At 37.0% G+C, this 27,326-nt stretch overlaps 1 protein-coding gene across 3 annotated transcripts in view; it reads right to left on the bottom strand.

Annotated features, from left to right (window-relative positions):
- The window catches only part of ZNF143 (zinc finger protein 143), a 39,458-nt gene that overhangs the window by 10,183 nt on the left and 1,949 nt on the right, over positions 1–27,326 (bottom strand). Inside the window, exons 2-11 of one of the 3 annotated variants that reach the window (XM_068945047.1) lie at positions 23,625–23,802; positions 15,598–15,716; positions 14,689–14,781; positions 14,089–14,172; positions 13,801–13,881; positions 12,481–12,677; positions 8,523–8,597; positions 4,099–4,218; positions 2,840–2,915; positions 757–882 (exon numbers count right to left, since the gene is read on the bottom strand). In XM_068945047.1, the coding sequence (XP_068801148.1) occupies positions 757–882; positions 2,840–2,915; positions 4,099–4,218; positions 8,523–8,597; positions 12,481–12,677; positions 13,801–13,881; positions 14,089–14,172; positions 14,689–14,781; positions 15,598–15,709 (964 nt within the window). In that variant the 5' untranslated portion in view covers positions 15,710–15,716; positions 23,625–23,802. Of the gene's footprint in view, positions 1–756; positions 883–2,839; positions 2,916–4,098; positions 4,219–8,522; positions 8,598–12,480; positions 12,678–13,800; positions 13,882–14,088; positions 14,173–14,688; positions 14,782–15,597; positions 15,717–20,482; positions 20,547–23,624; positions 23,803–27,326 lie in introns of all 3 variants that reach the window. The other 2 variants (XM_068945046.1, XM_068945044.1) reach the window with 2 other exon arrangements.

Here is a 27,326-nt window from a genome sequence, read left to right as displayed (position 1 = left end):
GGAATAACATAGGTTAGTAGGTGATAGGAGGTTATTCTTCCTATTTTTAAGCTTTGTGTGGGTTGTTTTTTTTTTTCTGGCAGATCTCAGGAGCAAAGGAGACATTGCACAAACTTGTTTGCATATATGTGTGCACATATACGGAGTTTTGTGGAGTGCAGGATATGCTATCTAGAATTTATTTCTGTTTTGCCTTTCAAGTGACTTTCATTAGGCAAAACATAAGATTTTATTTTTATACATTTGTAAGTTTTAATAGCAGTTGTTTTATCTGCTGCAAGAAAATAAGGGAAATCAGAATAATAACAATCTGAGAACCGTCAGTCTTCATAAAGCCAGTATGCAAGTTATCTGAAAGCACCAAAACTTAAAAATATTGATGGAATTTCTAAAAGGTGAGCTGCATTACTGAGGAAAAGTTCCTTGTTCTGTTACAGCTGCAATGTCAATACCTTCTATCTACAAAGAAGCTATAAAGGCAACAAGTGATTCAGTGGCAGTGCAAGGGTTATGCACATTGCTCAAAGTTAGTGCATTTGCAATGGCAGCGTGAATGTTTAAGCACTTTTCCAAGAAATGCTGCATGCTGGATTTGCGGTAAATGCTTACCATGCTGAAATGTTGTTGAGCTCACTGGGCTTCAGAAAGAGAATATACATAGACTGATTTCATAAGTATAATGTCATAAAATGATCAAAGAGAAAAAAATCCACCTAATTTTATCCAAACAAAAAAAATTGTGCATGATAATAGTACCTGTGTGGGTTCGGATGTGTTTCTGCAGGTCTCCTGAAGTCTTGAACGATTTGGTGCAATTTTCTTCTGTGCACCGATAAGGCTTTTCACCAGTGTGTGTTCGGACATGACTTTTTAACCCATACCCTGAAGATTAGAAAAGATGTTACAGTAGTATAAACACCCAATTAAGATACTCGGAAACCATCAAGATCAAAAGCTGTGCTTGCCATCCCAAGCAGGGAGCTCCCTGATGAGTAATTTTTATTCCACTCTTCACATGCTTTTCATTCTATCACACAGAGCAGCAGAACTCTAGAGTTTAGAAATTCTTTCTTTATTTATGAAGAAAGTACACTTCCACAATTCTGCTCCTTCCTTTCAAGGGGTTACATTGTTATGATTATAACACATAGACAAATATTTATTCAGCCTTCTGAGGAATCTGTATGCTTTTGTATGCACTTTTTTTTCTGCCTCTTACCACTACTATCATCAAAATGGCCTTTAATTATTAGCTCATAGAGCAATCAGTACCATTAATGAGTCATCAGTAAAAGCTTCACTGCTATCAAGGCTCTGAGTCTGTTCTACTTTTTTTAAATCATATTATTATTATTATCATATTATTATTATCATCACATATTATAGGTGCCAACAGGCAGCAGTCATGGACAGTCTTTCCCTTTAAAATTACTGTCATCATCAAAAATGTCACCAATCTCAAAGGACTTTGGCACCCTGTAAATTATTTTGCAGAGACTATTTTACCAAGATGTTCCCTTGCCCACTTTCCTGAAAAGATCATGACCAGAGAACCCCAAACTACCCATTTAAGAAAAGGAATTTGAATCTTCTTTGTGTTCACTTGTGGATAAAGTCAGTCGGTAAGAAGATAGCACCTACTTTAATTTCACAGTGTGCTCTCACTACGTCCTGATAACAGCAGAAATTATTACTTTTGATTACTTATTAAAAACACGAAGGATGTCTACCAAGCTGCACATTCATTCTTACATCTAAAACAAAGTTTTAACAAACAAACTCAGTTTCATGATCCAACCCAGTCAAATTTCTACTATTTAATCCAAGAGCATTCAGTACTTAAAATGTACTTGATCAACAGGAAGGATTGCTGAATTAAAGTGGCACAATAGCTCTGCCCAAACGTATGAGACTAATAGACTAAAAGGTGGTTACAGCCATACACCAGTCCGTTGCAATAGGAGATAATGTTTCATTATGTAGTTCTTAAATCCCTTTACAAACACTGTGCAATTAAACAGATGTATAACCCTTTAAGTGTGTTTGTTTCCCTTTTGACCTTTCTCATCAGCATTTCTTTTGTTGGTGTGGTCAATGAAGCAGTATTAAATATATTAAATCATACGGAGTTCTTTTAGAAACACCTTAGTTTTTCTGCTTTCTAAGGATTTTTAATAATCTGTAGCCTTACATTTCTAAGCATCATACTAATCTGCATTCAAAGCAAAAGAATAAATTTGAAACAACTATTGCTCTTTCGCTACCTCCATCTTTTATTACTCATAATTGCATTTTACATGATCAAATGAAATGTCAAGTTGTGCATTATGTACGAATGGAGTAGTTGGTATGGACTATAGAGTGCACTTCCTGAGAAATGTCACTCCTTGGTACAATTTTGATGAAGAACACTCAAAACAGAGTATCACCCATCAAAATTCTTTTCAACTTTGGACCAGAAGATCAGATATTTACCCACAGCCAACAGGTTCAGCTTCTTATTATCACCTCATTTAACTTATACTGTTAGTTTCACGTTAAGAAAGATCCGTTTCTTTAACCTGATGGTAGCATGATAGGTGAAAAGAAAGAAAAAAAGGGTTTCACCTCATTCCTTCTCCAGTAACTAAGAGTTAAATCCTCTGCCTTTTCTATATGCTACATTACCTGGAATGCTGACCTTTTTTTTTTTTTTTTTTTTTTTTTGGCAGTTCTCATAAATGGACCCCAACCAGGAACAAGTTCTTTACTTACCAGTTAAAAAAAGGCAATATTAAAAACTTATTTTTTATAGAGATAAACACTAACAGGCAGGAGGAACTAGTCTACAAAACATTACCTGTTGCAAATGCTTTACCACAACCTGGATGTTCACACTGATATGGTCGATCTCCTGTGTGTGACCTCTCGTGCACCTACCAAGACATCCAATACACTGACTCAATGAAATGTTTTATTCGATTCGGTTAACACAGAAACCTCATTCTCAAAGACAATATATTTTGTTTCTTTTCTTAAGATTCGTGTTCAAAAAGCATCTTCTTTTTAAATTAGTGATAAAAATTAATGAAATAGGATAACAGTGTTTTCCCTAAAAGTACATCTTTTAAAGGTCTAATCTAATGCTTTCAGTCAGTTTTACAAAAAAACATTTTTATAAATACATGCAGAGTAGCCATCAAGCAACTACAGTATGCATGCATGCCACTGATTTTTGACTCCAGTGAGCCCTTCTAATGATCCTCTTACAACGCATGAAAGAATGCAATGGTGTGCTCTACAACACGCACATCTTTTTAACGTATAATCCATAGAGTCAGTTACTCACTGACTGCAGGCTGTGTTGTCAAAGATCCACTGCAAGGAGTTTACCTCATCTGCAAGTGATTAGCTCAGACTAAACTGGTATGTGGACTGCTCTACACCTTTATTGTTTCGGCGATTCCTTTAATGAATTAAAAAAGAAGAGAACTAGGGAATTGGCAGCTGTAAAAAAAAGACGCTCCAGCTTTTCACTTTGAATCTTGGATTGCTTTGAAGAATTAAACTTTGTGTTATGATGATAAAATCTTTCAAAAAATTGTAATTTTTGCTTGATCATACATACATGTATATTAGAGTGAACAAAAAGTGAACACTGAATTTCCAAATTTCTGTGGTACTGCTGCCAAAAACTATTTCAACAGATTTCTTATGTGCTGGCAATATATAAGTCAAACATAATAATCACATATCTGCCTCTATCCTGCTTTGAGAGCCAAATGAATAACATGTAAAGTCAACAGTTTTTTCTCATCATTCAAGTTATGGTGCATGTGTTTTATATGAGATTGACAGGTAAAGAGTGCTGTTTTGCTTATTCAGTGACTGTAGTCTATTTGATGTTCAATTTTCAAAAACAGCCTCATCTCAGAATACTAAGTAAAATCAGCTTCTGGGACTCTCCATTGTTCTAAGATCAAATAAACATTTGACAAAATACCACTGTTATGACTGGCTCTTGGTTCGCTTCCGTAACTTTTAACCATATACTTAGTAAAAAATAAAAAAGAAAAATCATGCTTGCACATCGCCAATGCTCATTTTACATGTTGTCACCTTAAGATGGTGAGCTGTTGTGTATAGTTTTCCACAGCCATCATATTCACAGCGAAAAGCTTTCTCTCCACTCTGCTGAGATTTTGCAGTCACTCTTGTTCCATGTCCTTGCAAGACAATCTATGTTTAAAAAAAATACATAAAAATAAAAAAAATCAATATAACTGATCAGGAAACTCATACATTGTTATTTTCCGGTCAAGTCAGAGCTAATCCTAACAGGTTTCTTTTGTCTGTCTTTGCTAGGCCATCTATTTCCTAGTCTTCAAGAAATAAAATACTTTTGTTTTTTGGTCAGCATAATTTTTGATGAAAGGAAACAGAGAAACTGTAAAATGTAAAAAACTAGTAAATTTAAATGCAGAAATTAATTAGTCAAATAATAACAAAGACAAAATAATTTGAAAAATAATTGAGGTAATTTGAGCTACATTCTACCCTCCTTTCTTGAATGTCACTTCAGGAAAAATGTAAGAAACATTCATACACTGATTCAAGAAAGAGGCAGAAGAAACCCAAATGTAAACATTTTAATGCAACTGTACATAAAGTAACCGAAAGAATCTGTAAAGGTCTAGCCTTCCTTTAAAACTACCCCCTTTCTTATGGATCCAATTCAATTCTAAATTGTCAAAATAACATTTCACAGAATGGTTGAGGCTGGAAGGGACCTCTCTGGAGATCATCTAGTCCAACCCCTCTTCTCAAAGCAGGTCCAACCAGAGCAGGTTGCCCTGCACCCTATCCGGTTGGATTATGAGTATTTCCAAGGATGGAGACTCCACAAGCTCTCTGGGCAGCCTGTGCCAGTGTTTGACTAGCCCTCCTGGATCTCTCTTCTCTTCAGGACCATATCCCACAGGATTCTTCCAAGCATGTCCCTGCACAGGCCAGAGTCTGCTCTTCTGAAGTCCAGGGTTGTGATCCTACTATTTGCCTTCTTCCCTTCTCTCAGGATCGCGACCACCACCATCTCATGGTCACTACAGATAACGCTGTCCCTGACCTTCACATCCCCAAGCAGTTCTTCCTTGTTTGTAACTATCAGGTCCAGCAGAACATCTTCTCTCATTCGATCCTCAATCACCTCTGTTAGGAAGTTGTCATCCATGAACTCCAGACACCTCATGGATTGCTTGTGGCCTGCTGTGTTGCCCTTCTAGCAGATATGGGGTCGGCTGAAGTTCCCCGTAATGTGAGACCTCCTCTGGTTGTCTGAAGGAGGCCTCATCTACTTCTTCCTGATTGGCGGTCTGTACTAGACAGTGTTGCCCCCACATTGGTCTGCCCTCTAATCCTGACCCCTAAGCTCTCAGCTGGCTCGTTATCCTTCCCCACGCAGAGCTCCATGCATTCCTGCTGCTCTCTCACATAAAGGGCAACTCCCCCTCTTCACCTTCCTGGCCTGTCCTTCGTAAAGAGCCTGCGTCCAACCACTGCAGCACTCCAGTCCTGTGATCTAGCCCACCCATGTCTCTGTGATCCCAACGACACTGTAGCCCTGCAACTGCACACAGACCTCTAATTCCTCCTTCAGATAAATCAGAAATTTGGGTCAATCTTAAAACAACTTCCTTAAAGGATTCTTCAACAACAGTTCAGAAAAGCTTCTCCTGAACCACATGGAAAAATACAACCTCAAGAATCAGGAAACCCATTACTAATATTATTGCTTAACCCACAATATCATTCACCACTAATCGCAGAAGTCACTTTAATACATAAAAGATACACAGAGAAGATGCACTGCTAGTGCATTCTTGATTAAACACCTACACTTAAGCATTTTTGGATTTGACTTTCCTATCAGTAACCTCACTGGTATTTCTTTGCTGTTTCAGCATATAGAAATATGTACGTAGTTGCTAAGATCAGCTATAAAGCTCAAGTATGCTAAAGTTTAAAAGAAAATTAAAATATTTCTGTAATCAATATGCTATTTCTAATATCTATAAGGAAATAAACAGAAATATTTAAGATGGATACAAAGAGGGAAAAAAAATCTAAAATAAATAGAGCACTTAGGACAAAAATCATTTGGAATTCATGATCATTTGTTTGTTCATACAACTATCTGCAGAAGTATACATTATCTTTGTAATACATTAGTTAATGCGAGTTGAGGGTTATTAGGAATTCAGTTAGCGTTATCATTCAGCAAGGACCGATGTAGTATTAGTAGACAATGCTGTCTAAAGAAATTTAAAAATTCAGATTTTAGACACAACATCAAAGAACACAACAAATAAAGCACTTTTATAATGTGAAACTTCTCAAGAGGAGTTGTGTCCTTCAAAATACTTTTAAATGGATAAAACAAAATATAATTGTAAAAGAAATCACAAATACATCCTAACTTAGTTCAGACAGTTAACACAAGAGAAGAACAACAAAGGCAACCAAGATCTCAAACAAGATTTTTATATTATATACATTTAAGCTTCAGTCCTATGATTCTGCTCTTACTATGAACAGATGGGTATGCCAGGCTTGAAAGGAAATAGCGTATCATATCCATTTGGTCACACATATTCTTTTGTCCTCGCACAACCATATCACACTAAGATTCACAAAGAGGTTTTCTGTTTTTGCTTTGGTGTGAAACCTAACCATATACAAGTGGTTTGAATGATTACTCTGCAGCATGACATCTGTTCTGTTCTTGTATTACTGAGGACTTAAAAAGCTTATAAATATACGCTTATTTAATATTATATCTAAGTTTTTTTTCTCAAATAATGTATTAGCTCAAAAGGAGTTCCAAGTAGATATCTACTTGCATTAAGATATAATCATGGTTAAGATTTTCAGAAATTAAGGATAGTTTTGGGACACACAATTTGTGATTGGCCAACTGGAGTCACTTTGTGGGGTCAGAATTTGAGACTAAGTCTCAACACCTTTTGAAATATTAGAACTTTTTCTGTTTGGAACACAATGCTGCGTAAGATTGGCACATTTCCATATGGCATACGGGTTGCCATATATGCATAAGATGAAGCAACCTCCGTATTTACTTTAATTTGTGCTGGGGCTGAGGTTGAAATCAATGTGTAACTGGGTATTAATTACAAGTCATTTTGCTTAAAAAGCTCTTCTTACTTTTAGGCAGAGTCAACCAAGATCTTATCCTATTCTTTTTTGAATTTTGCATTTTGACAGAGTTGTATCCCCATTCCAACTGACAAGCGTGCAAAACCCTAAGATTTCTCAATTTCATTTTATGGACCATATTCCAGTACAGTAGATAAGGACAACTGTCCAGCAAAGTATGCATGTGTTTGGTATTCCGTCCTTACACTGTCATGCCACACAGCAAAATGGGGAATGTCTTTAGCTTTAAATACTGTGGTACCTACTTTTTAAACAACTTATAAACAGAGTATTTTGAAGTCACTGTCAGAGGTCAGCCTATAATTCTTCCACGGGTACTGTATCATATTTTACCTTGGAAGAGAATTCTCCTCCCCATCTAGTTCATACCTTCATAAATTAAATGAAAAGGAAAACCAGGGCTGCTTTGATGACCAAATCTTTCTCTGTGCAATTACTTTTTCTCCTTTGATTTTGCCATTTGAGCATGTGAGGGTATAGGTTTTTTCTAATTGTTTTTGTTGTTGTTCATAATCCTTTGAAGACAAAAATACCTTTTTCTTTCTTTTCCTTTTTTAAAGTATTTTATGATAACAAAGACTGCTTTCCTTATATAATTTTATGGATCTCAGGTAAAAAGTTGATACTTCACAAATTTCACCTGAATTTTCCATTACCCTTAGAACTTTTAAGTTAACACCTTCATGTTGAAAAATTGTTACACTTCTACAGCAACATCATGAAGGCAGCACACAGAACTGGAAGTATTGCTCTGCTTCTTTAAGGGTTTATTGGGAGCAACATCCTCATCTACTGATGACTTACAAAACCTGCAACAGAAGTGGGGGATCTAACAGAGCAAACGGAATCAAAATAAAGCACCAAAGAAAGAACAATTGGAGGCATATGCCTGGAATTGGCTCTCTGTGATCCAGATTAATTGATCCAGTGTTGCTTATGGCTTAAGGACTATAAAAAGTTTGTTCATCTTCTAGAAGAGAACTTCTGAACTATTTAACCTCTCACTGATGAAATACTCAGGTGAAAGAGTCAGCCTGAAAACGTTGGAAATTCAACATAATTTTCTACTTACAAGAGAAAAGAAAAAGAACAAAAATCATTCAAAGATCTTTTTAAAATTCTGTGAATTGATCTTCCACAAAGTGAGAATACAACATAGCTGTATAGGTTTGAGGTGTAAAATTCCTGAAGGGTAGCAGCAGACCCTAGTTCATGGCTAAACAGAACTCCTACTGTGCAGGTTGCTGTGCACAGAGAAGACAAAAGAAATAGATATATCTGAATTAATTATTTTGTATTGTGCTACATACCTGCATTTTTTTGTCTTGTTCATTTTCACCTATCATTCCTGTGCCACTTACACTGTCATTTCCATCAATAGACACCTGAAAAATGAAATCAAGATAGGAAAAGCATTTACAAGCTATTTTTATTTATCTGAAAAACAGAGGGTAACAGACAGCTCCTGAGGACTTAATATCCCACAGCTCTCTAGCTCCCTCTTGAAACACGGTTACTCTATAGTACATTAACTTACATGCAAGTCACCACTTTTAACAGCTGCATTATATAATAGGTATGAAGGTGAGCATCTCAAGGTTATCTTAAAATAAGGAAGAAAAGACTACAGGAACCAAATGTGTTAAATTAATAGACTGGCAAAAGTATTAGAATAAATTAATACTACTGAGTTCAGTCAGGAAAAAAAAAACATTTATCTCTTTTAGAAAAGGGATATATCTTTCATTCTCTGCTCAGCAGAATTTAATTGTTTCAAACAGCACAGCTCCTTTAGAATCAAAATACCTATACAATATATGATATCTCAATTCAAGAGATTACAACAGCTAAGTAAAGGCTCAGGCATCGCTCCAAAATTTATTTTTTAAAGCAGTCTACACAAAGAACAATCTGCTTTCCAGGGAGCTTATAAAAATATTGGAGAGAGTATTAGATGTTAATTTGGAATTCTTATTTCAGTAAACATATAATTGCCCTAGTTAAACAAAAAAAAAAAATTCTCATGTACATCAACTGAAAGAGCAATGTAGAAAAAACTAATTCATAGTATACTTTACACAGTTTTCCCGTCCCTTAACTGCCTCTGGTTTGAGCATAGGCTTTTACAGTACACTATGCATTCATTACACTCAAGACTGAGATCGCTGCACCTAAATCTAGTCCAAGTGATCTTATTCTCCTTTCAGATAGTTTGGCAGGAACGCTAACTCAGCTGGTAAGCCTACGCCCTTTCACTAAGGAGGTCACAGCAGGCTTCTGAGAAGGTTAATGTTTGCGAAAAGTGTCTTACTCAAAGCATCAACTACCAAAGTTTCCCTTAGAGATTGAAGATGAGACTGTTCATTAAGAGGTTTTCAGACCGTACAATCTTTCTAAATTAGATGATTGCGAGCAATATTCTTTTGGCAACTTTGAGCTAAAACCCTGAAGAGCAAAGGAAAATTATACATTACATCAGACAGACTGAAAAGGAGAGACCATAAGCAGGTATTTCTCAGGTTTTCTCAAGGAAGTAACAGCCATTTTGGGACCTTCTCCTGAAGGATTTTTGAAGTTGGAAGGGTTCTGAACTTCCTGTTGTTGGCTCAGTAAGGAATTGATGACATGAAATGAGAAGTTCATCAACACCACTGGAAACAAATGATCCAAACTGCATGGGTATGCATGCGCATACACATACATACATATGCACATACACATCCCAGGAGCTGTACTTTTTCAGCAGCTGGGATTTTGCAGGAAAACAGCTTATGGAAGGGAAGTATGTGTTTCAACCTTTTTCATAAGTTCATTATATATCCTCTAACTTTACGTTCAACTGAGAGCAGTAATCTCTTTTTTTCCCCGGTTACTTTGGGAGGCAAGTGGCATTGCCTCAGCCCCAAATTAAGAGGACTCTAGTTAAATCTTATCTGCTCTTCAAGTTCTATGCCTAAAGTAGAAGCAAACAGCAATGGAAAAGGTATATCTTCCAATACTCCCATCAAGCTTCTGTGTAGCCTTCTTGGCTTTCTATGTACGAACTCTCTCACAGAGTTCCTACGCTGATGTTGTGCTGCCTACTTATCTTTGCTATTTCTACATGTTTTGTAAGGAAGGAGAGCAGATTAGAATCATTATCCTCCAAATATTTCTTAAAATTTTTCTTTCAGTGTTTTTTTTTAATGTTTTGAAGAGAAAACCTTCAAAGCTAATGAAAAAAGAAAGACACACATGATCTTAAATCCATCTGTAGTCTTGGGAGAACTCTGCCCCAAAGGAAGATCTCTGTTTGCCAGGGAGATAGTTGGTATCTGAGAAATTTAAAGAGTTCCTCTTAAAAGATTGTCTTAGATTCTGAAGAAAGATTTAGTCCATCTTCAATTAAGAACATAAGAACAGCTAAAGGTCCATATAGTGAACCATCTTGTTTCCAAAGCAGCCAGTAGCAGATACTAGAGAAGAATTGTAAGAACAGGCCAAGGATATAGTGATACATTCCCAGAAATATTCTCCCAACCTTCAAGCAATTTGTGGCTTAGGAACTTCCTGAACTAGAAGTCGTGTGTTTGTACTTAACAGCCCTGGACACATTTTCTTCTATGAATTTGTCTCATCATTCTTCACCTCCACGTTAGCATCCACAGTACCCTACAGCAAGCAGTGGCATAGCTTAACTTTACGCTGTTTGAAAAAGTATTCTTTCTTTGTTGCTCTTGAACCTGTCACCCACTAGTTTCATTTGATGTTTCATTTGATGTACATACTTGTAAATACAACGACATGTTGTATTTCTTTGTGCCTCTTAAAATCTTAGAAAATTTTATCATATCCTTACCTCACATATTATTTCATATGTTTGCTCATAATTGCTGCCTCTTTCTGTATTTTTTTCAATTTTCCTGTATTAGCTGCTATGAATAGTATGTGCTACCTCACTATGAGGTCTAAATGGACATGAAGTAGAATCATAAAACCACTTTTTTCCTTATAAAAAATAGGGGTGCAATAATTGAGGTATTTGCTTTTTCACATAATGCAGATGTGAAACCGCTGTGTCATTCCTACTGTCTTTCCTTGAGGAGTTATAGCAGTACTTTTCAGGATAGATTTCTTAGATGAAAGCTTAAAGAAAACAAATACAGTTTTTCCTAGATATACATAAGTACCCTTCAGAATATAAATTCACACTACAGAATTCAGAAACACATGTTGAGAAGAAAAATAGGACAAAAACGTGACTGTGCTGTTTCGAAATACAAAATGTGTCTGCTGCTGCTTCTCCTTCTCAAAACAAAACCTTATTCTTACAACAAATTAAGATTAGTATAGCTCCTTATAAAGCTGTGATTGGTTTAAACCTAAATGAAAAAACAGATGGGGAATTTGTAAAAGTCTGTCACTACAGCTCAGCTATGCTTGAGTTACCTTTTCGTTTTATGAAATCTTAAGGCACAGGCAAACTAACACAATCTGACTGGCTGTCTTAGAATCTCCTCAATTATAACAAACAGAAGCGTAGTGGAAAGAACAGTGTGTCAACCATTTAATTTTCCTAATTGGCCTTCTACCAAAATTTGACAGTTCTGAGTGACACTAGAAGACAGATTTTAAAACTAATTCTACTCTTTTCCAGAGCAATGCAAGCACTAACGGTAATCATCCAGGAACTGGGACACTGGAAAACTAAAAAGACAAGAAAATTGTATTATTATAGTTACCTCATGCTTTATAGGTGTCCTTAAAGCATAAACTTTAATATGAGAAAAGCCTTGGAATTGTTGAAGTTCATTAAAGTGGACTACGTGAATTTTGAACAGCACACTACATTTCTGTTATTAAAAGCATGCATCAAAGAAGTTTTTTCCAAACTCAATAGCTGACTAATCATTTATTTTACACTTTGTATCATGCGTTGTCCTTGCCAAACACATGGCCCCAGTCTTCTCAATGAAAACAAACAAACAAAAAACTTTCTAATGGTATTTTTAGATAAAGTAATTATTTACTTTTCTAAATCACTTTCCAAGTTAATCTGACTCCACATCACTTCAGTGTTCAATTCCTTGTTCCTTTTATGCTACACTACATACTGCCAAAGAAGCACTATCACAACAATTTGGTGTCTTCTAAGAGTCTGAGTACTCTCTTAATTGTAATTTTATTTCTGAGATCATAACTGGCTCTTGCTGTCAGGTATCTTGTGAGGCTACATTAATACTTTATGGATAGATACTTCATGGATAGATAAAACGTCTTTCAGTGTACCTTGGCTGCATATTGCTCCAAAGCACTGATGGTATCTGGATCGATGGCACCATCTCCTGTATGAAGACCTGCCACTGTGCCGTCAGCCTGAATAGCTAAAATAGTATCCGACTGTGGCATTTGCACTGTGTGGTGAATGTAGGCGGTAGTACCGTCTTCCAGCTGGACTGCTTGTAATGCGCTCTGGTCGTAGCTGTCTGAGAAACAATATTACAAAACGTTACAAAAGAAAAGGAAAAGCAGTGTCTGCATTTCTTTAAAATAAAGACATTACATGAAAAACAACTCTTTAGGAAAAGGTCTCTGAGAAATACAACCACTTAAAATATTGCTATCAATAGTACAGATCACATTTTTTCACAACAACTCTTCCCATAGCTTTTACTTCTGTCCACTTATAAAAGTGCAAAACCAATTTTATACTGGTCTAGTCACTTATGAAACATATTGGTCTCGTTACTTACAAAGGAAACCACGTACACAAATATACTTTCCATTTCTTATTCACTCACAACAAAATATAAATAATATAACATATGTACTAATACCAGTACTTCAGATTTTCACCAATTTAAAAACGGAATCATACAAATAACACATATGTAAAAGAAATGCATAAAATATGAGATGACTTTTAAAGAAGAAATTCTTAAAAGATCGTTATATTTGTTCCTCTTAGCACTGCCATTTGTAGAACTTAATTCTTGTCACACTAGTTTAAATAGACTTAAAATATTTACTTTTCCAAGACTTAAAATATTTACTTTTCCAAGAGAAGTAGGCCTATTTCCGAGACTAGTGTCATCAGCTTCTGCAGAAATCTAAACTATCATTTAAAATACATACATTTGCGTTTTGGACTGTTATCTGTGACATTTTTGGTGTTACAACTTAATGGCAAAATCATCAACAGCATGATCTTCAAAGTTTAACTCAACTCTGCATTCTTCAGTTCAAGAGAGAGTGATTTTTTTCTTACCTGCTTTCTCTTCTCTTTTTCACATGCAATCATTACTGAAATCCATACAGGGGTTTACATTTCTATTAACAGGACATCTACTTACTTTACTGAGATCCTGGACTAAAAAACGTAATAGAATATGCTGGGTTTTACTCTGTTTGTAACTGCTACATAAGGTCCAAATGAAGAACTGAACCAGTTTCATTTTAATCATTTCCAGATGTCACTAAGTAAAAGCAACAAGTAATCTACAATGGGAATCATATCAAATGATATCATAGTCTAAATACAGTATCATATTTTATATTGCTGAAGTTCTGTTGAACTGTAACAACCAATCACACTTCAACAATATTTACCTTTGGAAGTGTGATGAATAAATGCTGTAGTTCCATCTTCCAACTGAACCGCTTGTCCATCTTCCAGACGCAAGCTGTCTCCTGTTCAGAGGAAAGAAATGCAATGCTTCAAAAAAAGTTTGAAAAATTCATTAGTTAGAAAGATTAAACACTAAATACCTAAATCTCTCCAAGATTGTTTGCATTAAAATAAGAAATCAAACTATTATAATGACAGTTTATTAGTTAATATTAATATTTATCAATAATACAGTATTTTAAAATATATTCCTTTATTATTATACTTACTACTTTTAGGCATGGGTACGTGTTGAACATAGGCAGCAGAACCATCTTCTAGCTGAATCACCTGGCCATCCATTAACTTACCATCTGAAATACATCATTAGATTCTTAAAAAATATTCTGTATGACATATCACACTTTAAACACACAGGTGATAGATAATTCCTGGATTAAAATGTTAGTAAAATATCACAGAGAAATAATTTTAGGGAAGAGGAAGCACAGCATGACTATACAGCAAAGGTCTTTAAATTCTGGGATCAAAAAAGCAGTAAAAGGTCTGATGGTTGAAGTAAATACCTCATTTTAAAAAATAAACGCTATCCTCTATATTGTGTGCAGAATGTTTGGTTTGAAATGTAAAGATCATCTCACTTGGGTTGACTTATGTTCTGTATTTGATACCTGCCTCCTATTAGTAGCAGGAATAAATATTTGTTTTATAGTGTTACTTTAATATCCCAGTTGGAACTGGAGCTTCATAAGCATTGTACAAACATGAGAAACAGATTTTCCCCGCCATTAGGGGTTTACAATCCAAAGAGATGGTTAAAAGAGGGGAATATAGAGTCAAGACAAATGAACTTTTAGCCATTTACCTACCTTTAGAATTGTGCTGTATGTAAGCAGTGGAGCCATCAGCAAGGGTAACTGCTTGCAAACTTACACCTTCCATGTTTTCTAAGTTGTCACCATCTAGTAAGGAAAAAAGTTCATATATACTATTATCAGCATCTAACCATTAAAGTCACAATTTAAGCACTGCAAAAATTATGACATCCCCTTAAAACATAATGATTTTAGAAAGAGCAATAAGTAATAGTTTTTATTTGCTTTCTGGTTTTTGAACCTTTAAAATACAGTAGGGGCACACGTTCAAGGTTTTGCTATATAAACATGACAGCTGAAATGTTATTTTCCTTAAGCAAAATAGTGAGAATGCCACTAAATAACTACAAGATTGAGGTTTTAGGACAAATATTAGGATAATAACTAGGTCATGAGTCCCAGAAGTGAAACCATGATATACACTCGTATCAGTGATTTTGTTTTGCGCACTGCTACCTGTCATTAATAAATACAAAACCATTTAGAATAAAATACAGAATTAGGAAAAACATTTTATCACTTAAAATCACATATGAAGCTGTCAGAAAACATCAAAATTTAAACCAATCCTAAATCATCAATTTATTTGAAAGTTCAACTAGTTTAATATATACTCATATGTAAACTGAAGTTACAAAGCATAAAACAGTAAAGCTATACTGAAATAAAGTCCCATTTTATAGTTCTTATTTTAGCACATTCGTGCTCTATTACTTTAATTAAGAGATCATTTAGTTTCAGAATTAAATTAGTGAACTTAATCAATCCCAACTAACTAAGAATAATTTGCTGATTTGTGCTAGATCTTCATTCAGAATACACTACATGCATTTTGGGAGATTTATCTGAATTTCAAACAGAAGAGAGAGAATGAGGTAGAGATGTTTTAACTTGAATGTTCACCTTGCACAGCTACAGCTTCTGTTAAACAGAGAGTCACATGCTGGGCCTCCATTCCTCCTCCAGAAAATTCAGTCATTCCCTGAGAGTCTCGATTTATCTGAGCTAATAACATCGTCTACCTAGAAAGAAAGCATTCACAAAACACAAACAAACGATTCAAATAGAGAAGTACAACTAGTTAAAGACAACCCAAGTTTAATTATATTTTTATGCAACCGTTACAGCTATTTTATGTTACCTTCTTCATAAAAGTGATGCAATGAGTGACTGCATTACCTGGAAAGTACTCCAAAGAAAAAAACCTTATTTGAATTGTCTGTTGTTATTACCTCAATTGACTAAGCTCTTAAGAACTTCAGGTAGCAGTTGCTAAATTTTAAGTGCATCAGCCACATTTAGATTTCAGTCAAATATCAACCCAGGAAAGGTCCTACAAAAGAGAATGTAACAGCTAGAAAGTAAGAATGTACTTCATGATAAAATATGCTAGTAAGAAAATAGGACAGTGATTGGTGAGTGAAAGTTACAACTCTCAGTGTTTCTGATCGAACCAGATACAGCCATCCCACTGGATGTAATTTTTTTCTCCTCAGAAACGTTTCACTGTGGGATATTAAGAAGTTTACTGAATCTGAAAGGCTGTTGCTAACTTTCAGTATTACTGGATTAAGAGGCTATAAAGGAAATATAAAACGTTGCATTCTGCTAACTCATACGTTGGCTTTCATCACAGTTATAAAAAAAATGAGTCACTGAGTCACTGAGCAAGCCCTTTAGTTAAAATCATACACAGAAATATGTGGATATAAAGAAACAAAAAAGCCACATGGAATTGCAATTAGGCTATGCAGCACTAAAAACAACTTTTTTCTCCAAATCTCCTTAGTCAACAGGTTTTTTTTTTCTTCTTTCTTTTTACAGTACGAAGTAGTTCATATAATCTCACAAAAAGGCTAGAGATAAACAATCCAGACTTCTAGTCTTACTATGTTTCTATGATCTACTGTTTTGTAATCCAACACTGAGAGGACCAATCTAGGAATGTTAATCTATTTGTGATTAAATTTCTGAATAATTAAACTATTTTTAGCTTCAACAGTCTGGAAATATGCCTTTGGATGAGTAACTCGTCAATGGTCTCTCATGCTCATTAAGTTGAGCCAAAACACAATTAGACCATTTACGTACTCCACGCCTGCAGTGTTTAAAGAGTTCAGTACATTAAGTCAGTATTGCCAAATTTGAAAATTGCGTCCAAATAATATTTACGGAATACATCCAAGTGACTTCAGACCAGATTCCATTTGCTAGAGTGGCAGGCAGCTACAGCAGTCTCTTAGCAGAGCAAAGCAGCCCAAGCTGAGCTGCTGCAGCTCTGTTATTTTCATTATCTGAAGTAACTCTAATTCTGAATGCAGGGCACAAGGCAAATGTATCACTAACTTACAAGCCCCACTAACTTTCAATGTGATGTTATACCAAGTACCCACGTTCCTTCTTGAAAGTAGACCTGGACTCTAAGTTACCTGGGCATGTATAAGAATATTATGGACAGCTTGGTTAACTTGTAAGTTTCCAGTTAACAGAATGCATACAGATAGAGTGGAAGGAGTAGCTTTAGCAAGGTTTTAAGTTGCCTTCAGAAAAGCTATTTTTTTCATGTGTTACTTTGAACATTGTGCAAGAAAAAAACCCACCACTAGTGATCAATATACAACTGAGTAAGAAATATGCCTTCAGAGATTGAAATCTTACATATTATCTAACTGGAACATTAAGGAGATGAGCTATAGGTCTGAAATAGAGAATGTGAGCCTTGAACAACTTTGAGCATCAAAGAGAAGACACAATTAAAGTAGAAAGAAATTAAAATTCAAAACAGGTGCAAGAGAGATTTTTTATAGCCAAGGGAAGATGGGAAATTCTTGTTCTCAGCATACTTTTATAAAAATGAGGTCTCTAAAAGATATGTAAAAAAACATCCAGTGCAGAGAGCCATTCAGACTAAATAGCATTCATACTAGGTGTTTCTGAAGAAAATTAAATAGCTACATTCTTTCAGATAGTATAGCCTAAGGAACAAGGAATTGTACTAAGACATAAGAGATTTGAGTTCAACTCCTTGCTCTGTCATCTCCTGTTTAGTGAGTCTGGACAGTAACTTCTTAGCTAGACCACTTTCTATATAGGAGAGGAAATGCTACACAGTATTTTTTTTTTTTATTAGAACTATAGCTTTGAAATAATTCTAGCAGGGACTGGAATTCAAAGGCCTTCAGCTCTGATCTACTTTAGAGCATAAAGTCCTTCTCTTAGGCATAGTATCTTTTAAGAAGCCTATAGCATCTTTAATATACTACCTGCCTTTAAATAGAATAATGGCCTTCCTCCAGAGTTTATGCCTCGTCTCTCAACTTCGGGGGGTAGAGGTAGAGGAAAAAAGTCAACTCTGAGACAATAGCAAAGTCCCAAAATAGTCAAAAGCAGAACAAATTGAGTCAATGGCTATTTCGGGGGGGGGACAGAAAAAAACCAAATCTAATGCAAGATGAATTCAAGCAGCAAAGGAGCAAAAGTATTTTTTTTTCGATTATTTAGTGTTTCTTACTGTAGCGTGGCAGATTAATAACTCATTGCACGTTGTGAAAAATCAGAGTGAACTGCTGCATTCACCAGAACAGTGTTCATCACTTTCCTTTATCCCAGGCCCTGGGTGAGTATATCCTCTCACTGATTCAGACTGTTTTGCTGTTTTCTCCCAATTCTGACTCCTTTCGCATCACGCCTTCCAGTCTATCTTCCTCCCAATCCTCCTTCTTTCCACTAGCTTCCTTTCCTCAACTCCACTCCTTCTCCTCCAAGTATCAGTTTCCTTCTTCAGCCGGTCCTACCACAGTACCAAATTTCCAGGATGTCCCCCTTCCCAAATATAATCCCATCCTTCTTGTCAAAATAATCGAGAATACTCCCCTTCCCACTTCAACTCCTTGTGCAACCAGTCCCCAAGTCTTCCCTCACTGCCAGTCTGATCTATGTCTCCATCATACCATTGCCTCTCGCCTTCCTGCCTCTTTCTCTCAAGACAGTCCTTGATGCGTCCTTAAAATGGTGATGCGCACACAGTAGCTGGAATTTTTCATGATACCAATATAAAACAACACACACATCTCACAGCTGAGAGGAGGAGAGAGTTCAGACCTGTCCAAGGAGCACACCACTCACAGTAGAGCCCGCAGCAGAGCGGCACTGGGAGCCTCGCAGAGGGCAAAACCCCAGCCTTCACTCGCTCCTCTGTGACGCAGTGCTGTGCTGCAGGCAAGAAAAGGAGTGCCTGCAGACAAAGCAGGACGTGTGGCTCGCTCTCAGCCTCTCTTCGTTCTCCTCACTGGAGGAGAGAGGCTAAAGCAGACAGTGGTATGAGCTCTGAGGAAGGCGACGTGGAGAGATCCAAGGCAGACAAAGAGTGGGCCTATGTTGTTCAAAACTGGTTCAGGCTAGCGCAGAGAAAAAGTTTCACAGCCACTGCTGCAACAGCATCATTATTCTGTTTTAATCTTATGGCACCTCCATCCTTGTAGGTGTTCAGGACTCAACTGGACAAAGCCCTGGGCAACTTCGTCTAATCAGACCTGCCTTGAGCTGGGGTCAGACTGGGTGACCTCTGGAGGTCCCTTCCAACTTAAACTATTCTATGAGCTTCTGATTATCTGATCATTTTGATATTGCATACATTTAAAACAGTATCACCATGCTGTTGGTACATCACCTATCATCGCTCTGCAAATCCAGTATCCTATTATGTTTTTCTTCATTCACCTTGCTTTTATAAAGCCCATCTCTTTGATCAGACTTGGTCTTCTCCCTTAGCTAATCATCCCGAGCCATTTTTAGGCCCCCTTCTATGCTAACTGGCTTACATGCTGCATTCTCCCCAGCTTCCAGTAACTTTGTCCTCACCCTTCATCCAACCCAAACCTCACCAGCTTCCTCTCCTAATCCACCTCACAGCTTTCATTTCCATGCATTTGCATCACTACGTTTTCTCTTTAAACCTGTCTGCCAGCAGTTTAGTCAGTGAGAACCCGGGAGAGAGAAATTTCCTTTGCCCACTTCTAATATTGCACCTCGTAATTCAAAAAGCTGTTGAAAGCAGCTGTTTTTCGGAAAATATATGAATCCTCACCTGGGGCCTGCATGGCTTTTCAAAGAGACTGATGCATATGTATTCTGGCTGACCTCAAGAGCTGTCCCAGAGAAAAGATACAAGTACAGCCCTGGTCACAAGGTACTCATTGAAGTAAGAACATAAGAACCTGATATTTGGGAAGACTTTCACAAGGACAGTAATGCATACTGCATTCCTGACACGATCAAACACTGAAAATATTCCTATGGTACTCTCAAAGAAAAAAATCTTAACTATTTTAAACACGGTTAAAACGTTTTCTAAAGAAAACATCAGCATGAGACAGAAAGCACCGATTAAGATGTGAAAAAACTGTTAACTGTAAAGCAAGGTCTGATATAGAAGGAAGCAGCCTCAAGAAGTGACGTTGAAACAAGCCTTGCACTGCTAGTTAGGAAGCAGAAGTAGTGAGTTAATGACATGTGCTATTGACTTTTTAAGGCTTTTTGGCAAAAGCTGCACAAAAGTGTAAAGCTCCAGGATAACTTTGATAGATAAAATATGCCACCCACTAGGGTACACAGGTGCAACTTTTTATTAAAAAAACAAAACAAAACAAAACATATCACCAAAGCACCAAAAACTGTAAACTCAAATATGCTGTTAGGTTCTGAACGCTCAAGAACCTTGTAGGGAAGAAAACCAAACAAACCAAAAACCAGGATTTTTCATGAAGTTGCCTGTCTAGAGAGCACTCACTTGTATTTTTCCTTCCACCAATACTCAAACAAACAGCCGAGTCTTTTAGGTGCTGTCACTTGTTCTGGAGAAAACACAAATTGTTAACAGAGAAGTTTTTATGCAAACTAGATGTATCTACTGGAAACAGAGGAGTGACAGTGGAAAACTAGGAATCAAGCAACTGTGGAACAGCAGCCGTGATTTAGTCCGTTAAAAAGAAAAGCAAGAGTTGGTAGAGGGCATGCTGCAATGGAATAGAAACTGAGTTTTAGGCACTCAGGCAGCTGAGAGGACAGCAGGAGAGGACCCTCTGTAGTTGAGAACTCGGCAAGTAACAACTGAAAAATAGCTGGCATTTTAAAAATGACAATACCATTGCATTATTGGATAAAGAAAAAGAAGCGTAGTGACAGTAGCAGAAACTTTAGACAGAGAGAGGGGGAAAAAAAAGGATGACACTTAAAAGGATGATTAATAGGAAATTGAATAAAGTTTGTAACAGAAGTTATAGAAGAAAACTTGCAAGTAATAATATGCACAGAAAAAAAGAGAAAAAAAAACCTAGCACGTGCAGGAAGAAAAAAGAAGGAAAAAGTCAACAAAACCTATTCCAGGCATTAAGCAAATCTGTGATTGTTCTCCTTCTGGCGCAGACAGAACTGAGAAATTTGAAATAATATCCATTCATTTCATTTGAAAATAAATATTACTTTTATTTAAAATATTCTTCTATTAATGTACAAAAACACTGTAATTTTACAAAACTTATAAAAACAACAAATAAAAACCAATCCAGAAAAGTTAAAGGGTAAATGACACGTAACCCTACAATACTTTCCCTACGATACTGTGGGGAATAGCGAAACTTTCATTAAAGAATTTTAGGAAATTGCATTCTTATATTTGACAAAACTGGATCCTAAAATCAGTGTAAGCATGTCTACACACTAACACAGTTAAGTTTTTTCTGAGTTAAATAATGGCTGCATCACAAACCTTAATAGCTGATATGACTGCAAATATCAATACAGTAATTTCCCAAAGGGAACTTCAGGAACAAACATTTGTGAAGAATCAAAATTAGTACCTACAGTTAACATTCTGGTTAATTACACATCAATTGACAATTGACATGCATTACAGCCTTCCAAGTCTCAATGCAAAAAATGACAACTGACAATTTACTGAAAAACTGAGTTGGCCAGAAAACGTTTGTGTTAGAGGACCCAAGTATGGCTTACTAATTGCATAATGTTATTTGATAGCTGTAAGCTCAGAACTGGAGACATAGCAGAACCAAGTCTCTCTGAAACCTTACTTTTGTTCCTATACGTACCTGCATGATAATCTTTCCCAACATTACACTGGAAAGCTGTAGCAGGGTCAGAAATGAAATCCAGATCCTGTGGATGCTTTGCTCAAATGCTTCAAGAGATGAGACATGGATTTCTTTCTCCTCAAATAGCCCTTACCTCTTTCAGTATTTTAACTGCGCACTGAGATACAGTTTTCACACCATAAACCCAAAGAAGTCAGGTTGACTTGTAGTGAATATATGCAACAAACTACTTAATGTTAGGCATTTCCCAACTTCTGAGTGCTTTGTTCTATAACCTTAACGTCTTTTATTATATTTTTTCTGCTTTTTTGTAAAGGCTACCAAAGCATAATTAAGCAGCAATTCCCATCATACTAAATCAATTATCTACTGTATAAGATGGAAACAAGGCTGGAATCCAGAACAATAACCTACTAAAGACCCTGGTAACTACAGTTGGGTTTAGATAGCCTGGTCATTAAAGAAGGGGGAGACATGCAGTTTAGTAGCAGGTTTCATGATTATTTTCTAGAAAGCAAGTGCTGCAGCAGGTTCTAACCCCAGCCCTGAAGAAGAGCCTAAGCAGGTAAGACAGCACTGTCAAGTGCATAAGCATGATATTCACACACTGATTGGCAGCACAGCTGGCCTGCAAAAACTCACGTCGGCCAGAGCAGAGGCTTGCAGTCAAACTCTGGGCTCCATTTTACTTTTTGCAGTATTTCAACCTTTCCGTTCCACAAAAGATACATGTTAATAATTATGATGCGGTTCAAGACAAATTCATTACCAAAGTCTGTGGTATCTCCTAACAAGTAACATATAATAAATGCAAGAACAAATTTATCACTGCCATAACCAAGAAGAACTCTTTTGACTTCTGTGTGAGCACTACGGACTGCGTTTAAGCCTACATAATTACTTTGTGTTCCAGCTGCCTTTTTTATCCCTGCAAAGACTTCACCATATATTCAGTTTACATTGTCAATTATATCTACTAAGCATGAACGTACAAGCATTGCACGTGGTCAATGCATGCATTCTATAAAAAATAACAGGACTAACTAGTGCCAAAAAATAACATTTACAAGTCCTCGTTCTAACCAATATGAGATGACACATTTACGTGTAGTTTTACACTGTGGCAGTGCTGAGAATGCTACGATTTTCAAATTGGTGGCATTTAAGAGAATGCAGGCAGATAAGAAAGCCACCCACTTACAGGGATGTCCTACACATGTGGAGAAAAGTCAGGTTGATCCTAAAATTGGACTACTCACTTCACACTTTCCTTGAACATATTAGAAAACAAAGAAATTACTGACTAATCAATGCAGATCAGAGTAGTTCTATCAGTATATAAATTGTCCTCAGTGCTGACAGAAAAGTAAATAAACTCATGGTACAGCTCTGATACGAGCACCTCACCAGCAAATGCTTAATTCAGTGATCATGTTTACCTTAGGAGGCACTATTACAACAGTACTCCTTCTAGGTAACTATCCCAATGAACAGCATGGCTTCCTGAGCCAGAGATTTGAAACCGATTTAGGAAGACTTTCTGAGAGATCAGATTCCAAAAATCCCTCATGGAAGGTAACAAGCAGTTGAGATCAATGAACAATACAGCATCATTTGCAGGGCTGCACAGACCATGATTCTGAAAGCGGTATAGGAATACGGAAAAGTACAGTATGCACCTGGTTGAGGATCAATACGCTAATGAAACAGCTATTCTTATTATGCTGCTGAATAGATACAGCCTGAGAGAGGGCCATACAATCTGTATCAACACATCAAATTCAAATGAGACTGAAGACACCTATGTATCATTCAAAATACCTGTGGGCATGCATGGAGCGGTCTACAGGCATATGAGAATAGCAGCAGTGTAAACCCATCTAGCAAAACAGACCAGCCAGCTTCTCTGAAGTCAGATGGTCTTCCTTGCTCAAAGTTGAGAAAGATTTCCCCTTCCCCAGCCAAGCTTGTTTATCAATGCTTATGCATACTTTATTTTCTAAAAAAAAAGGAAAAAAAAATCTGTTGCAGGCTAATCAACCATTTTTACTAGTCAAAGAACTCAGGATAAATCATAAAGTGCAGGCTCAGAAACTGAGTGTTAAGCCTGAGACAGAAAACAGCTGAGCTATGGTAGCTCATCTGATTTTCCATTTTATACTTGAAAAATTTGGAACATGATTCACAAAACTAAAAAATCTTTTAATAATTTTCCAACACATATATTAATGAAATAAAGGACTACAGATTTAATTCCAAGTGGATTTTTCCCGAGGAAGTCACACAGTAGGAGAGAGAGGTGAATAACTCAATCAACCAATGAATCGCTGTGTTTGTATATATACTACTTTTGGGTTTTTCTGCAATGAAATAAACATACACAAAATACTGGCTATATAAAGAAGGCATCCAGATGACAAACCTGTCAAAATCCTGTCAAAATCCGTCAAAATTACTCCTAGATCAGTAGAAATACCTCTCTCTGGTTTAAAATAAATAAATAAATAAATAAATAAAATCTGCTGAAATTCTGAAGCGCTTCAGGATGCTGCGTCTTAATACTTTGAATGTAAGAACTATGGTTGCATCTGTGAGTGTTTTAAAAGGAATAAAAGGAGGAACATTTAGAGAAGTTAATATTTAAAGAGGTGAAAAACTGAAAAACACTGAGACCATCTATTTCTACTAGTATTTTACTTGTGTGCCAATCAGACTGTGCCAAGTCTCGTAACTGTCAAGAATTCATAGAAGTGTCCAATTTAAATCACCCAAATGATTAATCCTGGCTGTGCCCATTGAAATCCTTCAATCTGCCGAGACAGCCAAGAAAACAGGGAATCTTGACTGGGCTGTGCTGCATGGATATGAGTTAATTAGTAATCCGATAACTACTTTACAGAAGCGTATGTGTTAGGCATGACAGTTAACAGGAGGGTTTTATTCCATGATCTGTATTTCAGCAACTAATCAGACAGTCTTCTGAATTATCCACCTTTATACTTAATTTGGAAAAACAGATTATGAATGTAAGTTAAAAAACAGTACGTCTACAGATATTTTAAGAAACTGAGTGCAATTCCAGATCATCTGAGTAGGAATATACCTAAGATATGGGCTACACCAATGAGCTTGCAAATACAAACAGACTGCCTTCCAATTCAAGAGGTCTGTCATCACTAATGAAGTCCAAAAGCATTAAGCAGAAAACAGAATTTTCCCTCAACGAGAATTTATAGAACAAACCACTCAGTAGAAAATAAAAATACATACTGAGGGAGGCAGTAAATAGTTCTAACTGTAATTCCGATGTCAACCTTGAATACTGCAGAACTTGCTGGAACTGTAAATTCTCTTCCAAACTGAGAACTTCAGTTATTTAGCAAGTGTTATCTTGGTTGACTAACATTCAATATCAAATACCACTACAGGATTAAGAAAGCAGTGTAACACGGAAAACTTTAGCAGATCGAGCCACTGGAAGCACTCGCTAATTTAGTCCAATTCAATTTTTGAGTAACTAACCAGCAACTCCTGGTGCGCAAAGCACAGTGTAAAAAGACCAAAGCCATGGGTCCATGAGTAGGTACAGCTAAGAGCAGATTAAATTACAGAGCTCTGCTGCTTCTAATTCTTTCCCAGGAGCCCCATTGGTGCCACTCGTGCCATGATGGACACACATCTGCTCACGTCAGTAGGCTTCCTTCCCCCCGCCCTAGAAATACAACGTCCAGGGACAGGCACCTCCCTCAGATCTTCCCATTCCGTCCTCAGAACAATACTCATGCACACTTCAGTTTATGGAAACTCGTGTTTCAGGGCTAAAATCTCATATTCCAGAAGAGAATCCATCCGTTAGGATCATGATCCATCTCAGGAATCCATAAGCTGAGCAGAAATCTTCCTCCAGTAATGCTGGTGCCCTTGTGGCACAGGGCATGGGAACAGGCTACCATTTCAGTGCTCTCTTTGCCAGGTCTACAAATTCCCTTGCAGCACAAAAGAAAAAAATGGGCAGTTATTAACGGGGAAAGAACAGAAAAGGATGCAGATGAACTGCAGAAATCTGGAAGAGAGATACAACAGTACAAGATAAAAGCCAGTGGCAAGGAAAGGCAAGCAAAGGTTGGCCTGGGACGCCCTGATTACCAGGAACGTGCCTATCGCTTTGTGTGTGGAAACTCATCCAAATTCAGCTGAGCCCTAAGCCTCAGAAAACAAAGTTAATTTCACACTTGCCAGCTAAAGACTCAGAACTTAATAATGATGTTCCTCAAAGACTCCACCTATGCTGAGCGTGTTTTAACCCAAAACTCTAAGGCCATGACTTGCATGTGACAGCAAGGAAAGATCAACATCCAGCACTCCAAATGAAGCGCAATTATGCTGGGAGAAGCAGCCCAGGTCAAAACTGTTCTTTTTTCAGCTTCATTTTAAAGCAAAACAACATACATCTTAAGAGACCATTGCATTAAGCCTGCAAGAACACTCCAAATTTAGTAACTACTAAAATCAACTGAACATTAATTCAGACCCATTTGTTCATTACAAAAGCTAACTACAAAAGTGTAAACACATGCAAGGAAACCCATTCTGTTAAGAACTCTCCTACTGGGTCAAACCAATGGTCCAATTGGACCAGTACAGTATCTGTTCTAATCTGTTTAATATCTGCTAGGTACTAAATTGCTTTGCAGATCCAGATGGCCAAGGGACAGGCCCAAGCGAGGTGCTGCATTACCTCACTAACGCAGTGTCACTGAGTTCACTGCCCTGTCAGTAAATATGTCCAGAAGTGCCAGGACAAATAGCTTTTCAAGAGAGCACATTAGCTTGGCCACTGTCTGCAGTCTATTCTCCCAAATCCTTGCATAAGATTAGGCACACATTATGGGGTACATCCCAACTCCATTTAGTATTTGCTGCTACCTGTTTTTGGCAACTGACGTGAACAAAGACCCTCAAAAACAGGCTGATGGTCAGATGAATCTTTCTGATGCTTCTAAGCATCTTTCCCAGATGTCCAGTAAATTCAGCCTGGTCAAGTAACACATGTACATTTGATGGTTTAAGGAAGGACCAGAAAAGAGGCTGTCCAGGGACTGACCACAAACACTGCCAAAGTTAGCTGATGAGTCCTCAGCCTAATCCCTCTGCGCATGTGAACAACCTCTCGGCGGGAAGCCAGCCCAGAGGCAGCACACGGATCAGCAAGGCAGCTGCGAGCAGGCCTGGGCAGCAGCAGCCTGCCATTCACCGCACTCACTGCTCAAACTCCCATCAATTCCCTTCTTCTAGTACAGGGACATAAAACGTAGGGCAGCAGTGGTCAGAGATGCTGAAACAGTGTATGATTTGAAATATTCTAGAGAAAAAAAGAATGTACAAAGCCAGCCTAATTTGGGTGCCTATTATGAGAGAACATTCATCATTTTATTATCGCTGAAAAGGGAATACCACCTCATGGCAGAAGTATTCTGATGTTTAAGTATTACACGTACACAAGCATGAACACACACAGTAAGC

This window comes from Struthio camelus, chromosome 5 (assembly GCF_040807025.1).
Source record: "Struthio camelus isolate bStrCam1 chromosome 5, bStrCam1.hap1, whole genome shotgun sequence".
Lineage (NCBI taxonomy): Eukaryota > Metazoa > Chordata > Aves > Struthioniformes > Struthionidae > Struthio > Struthio camelus.
Note: the sequence above shows the minus strand (reverse complement) of the source record. Positions and strands in the feature narration are given on the sequence as shown.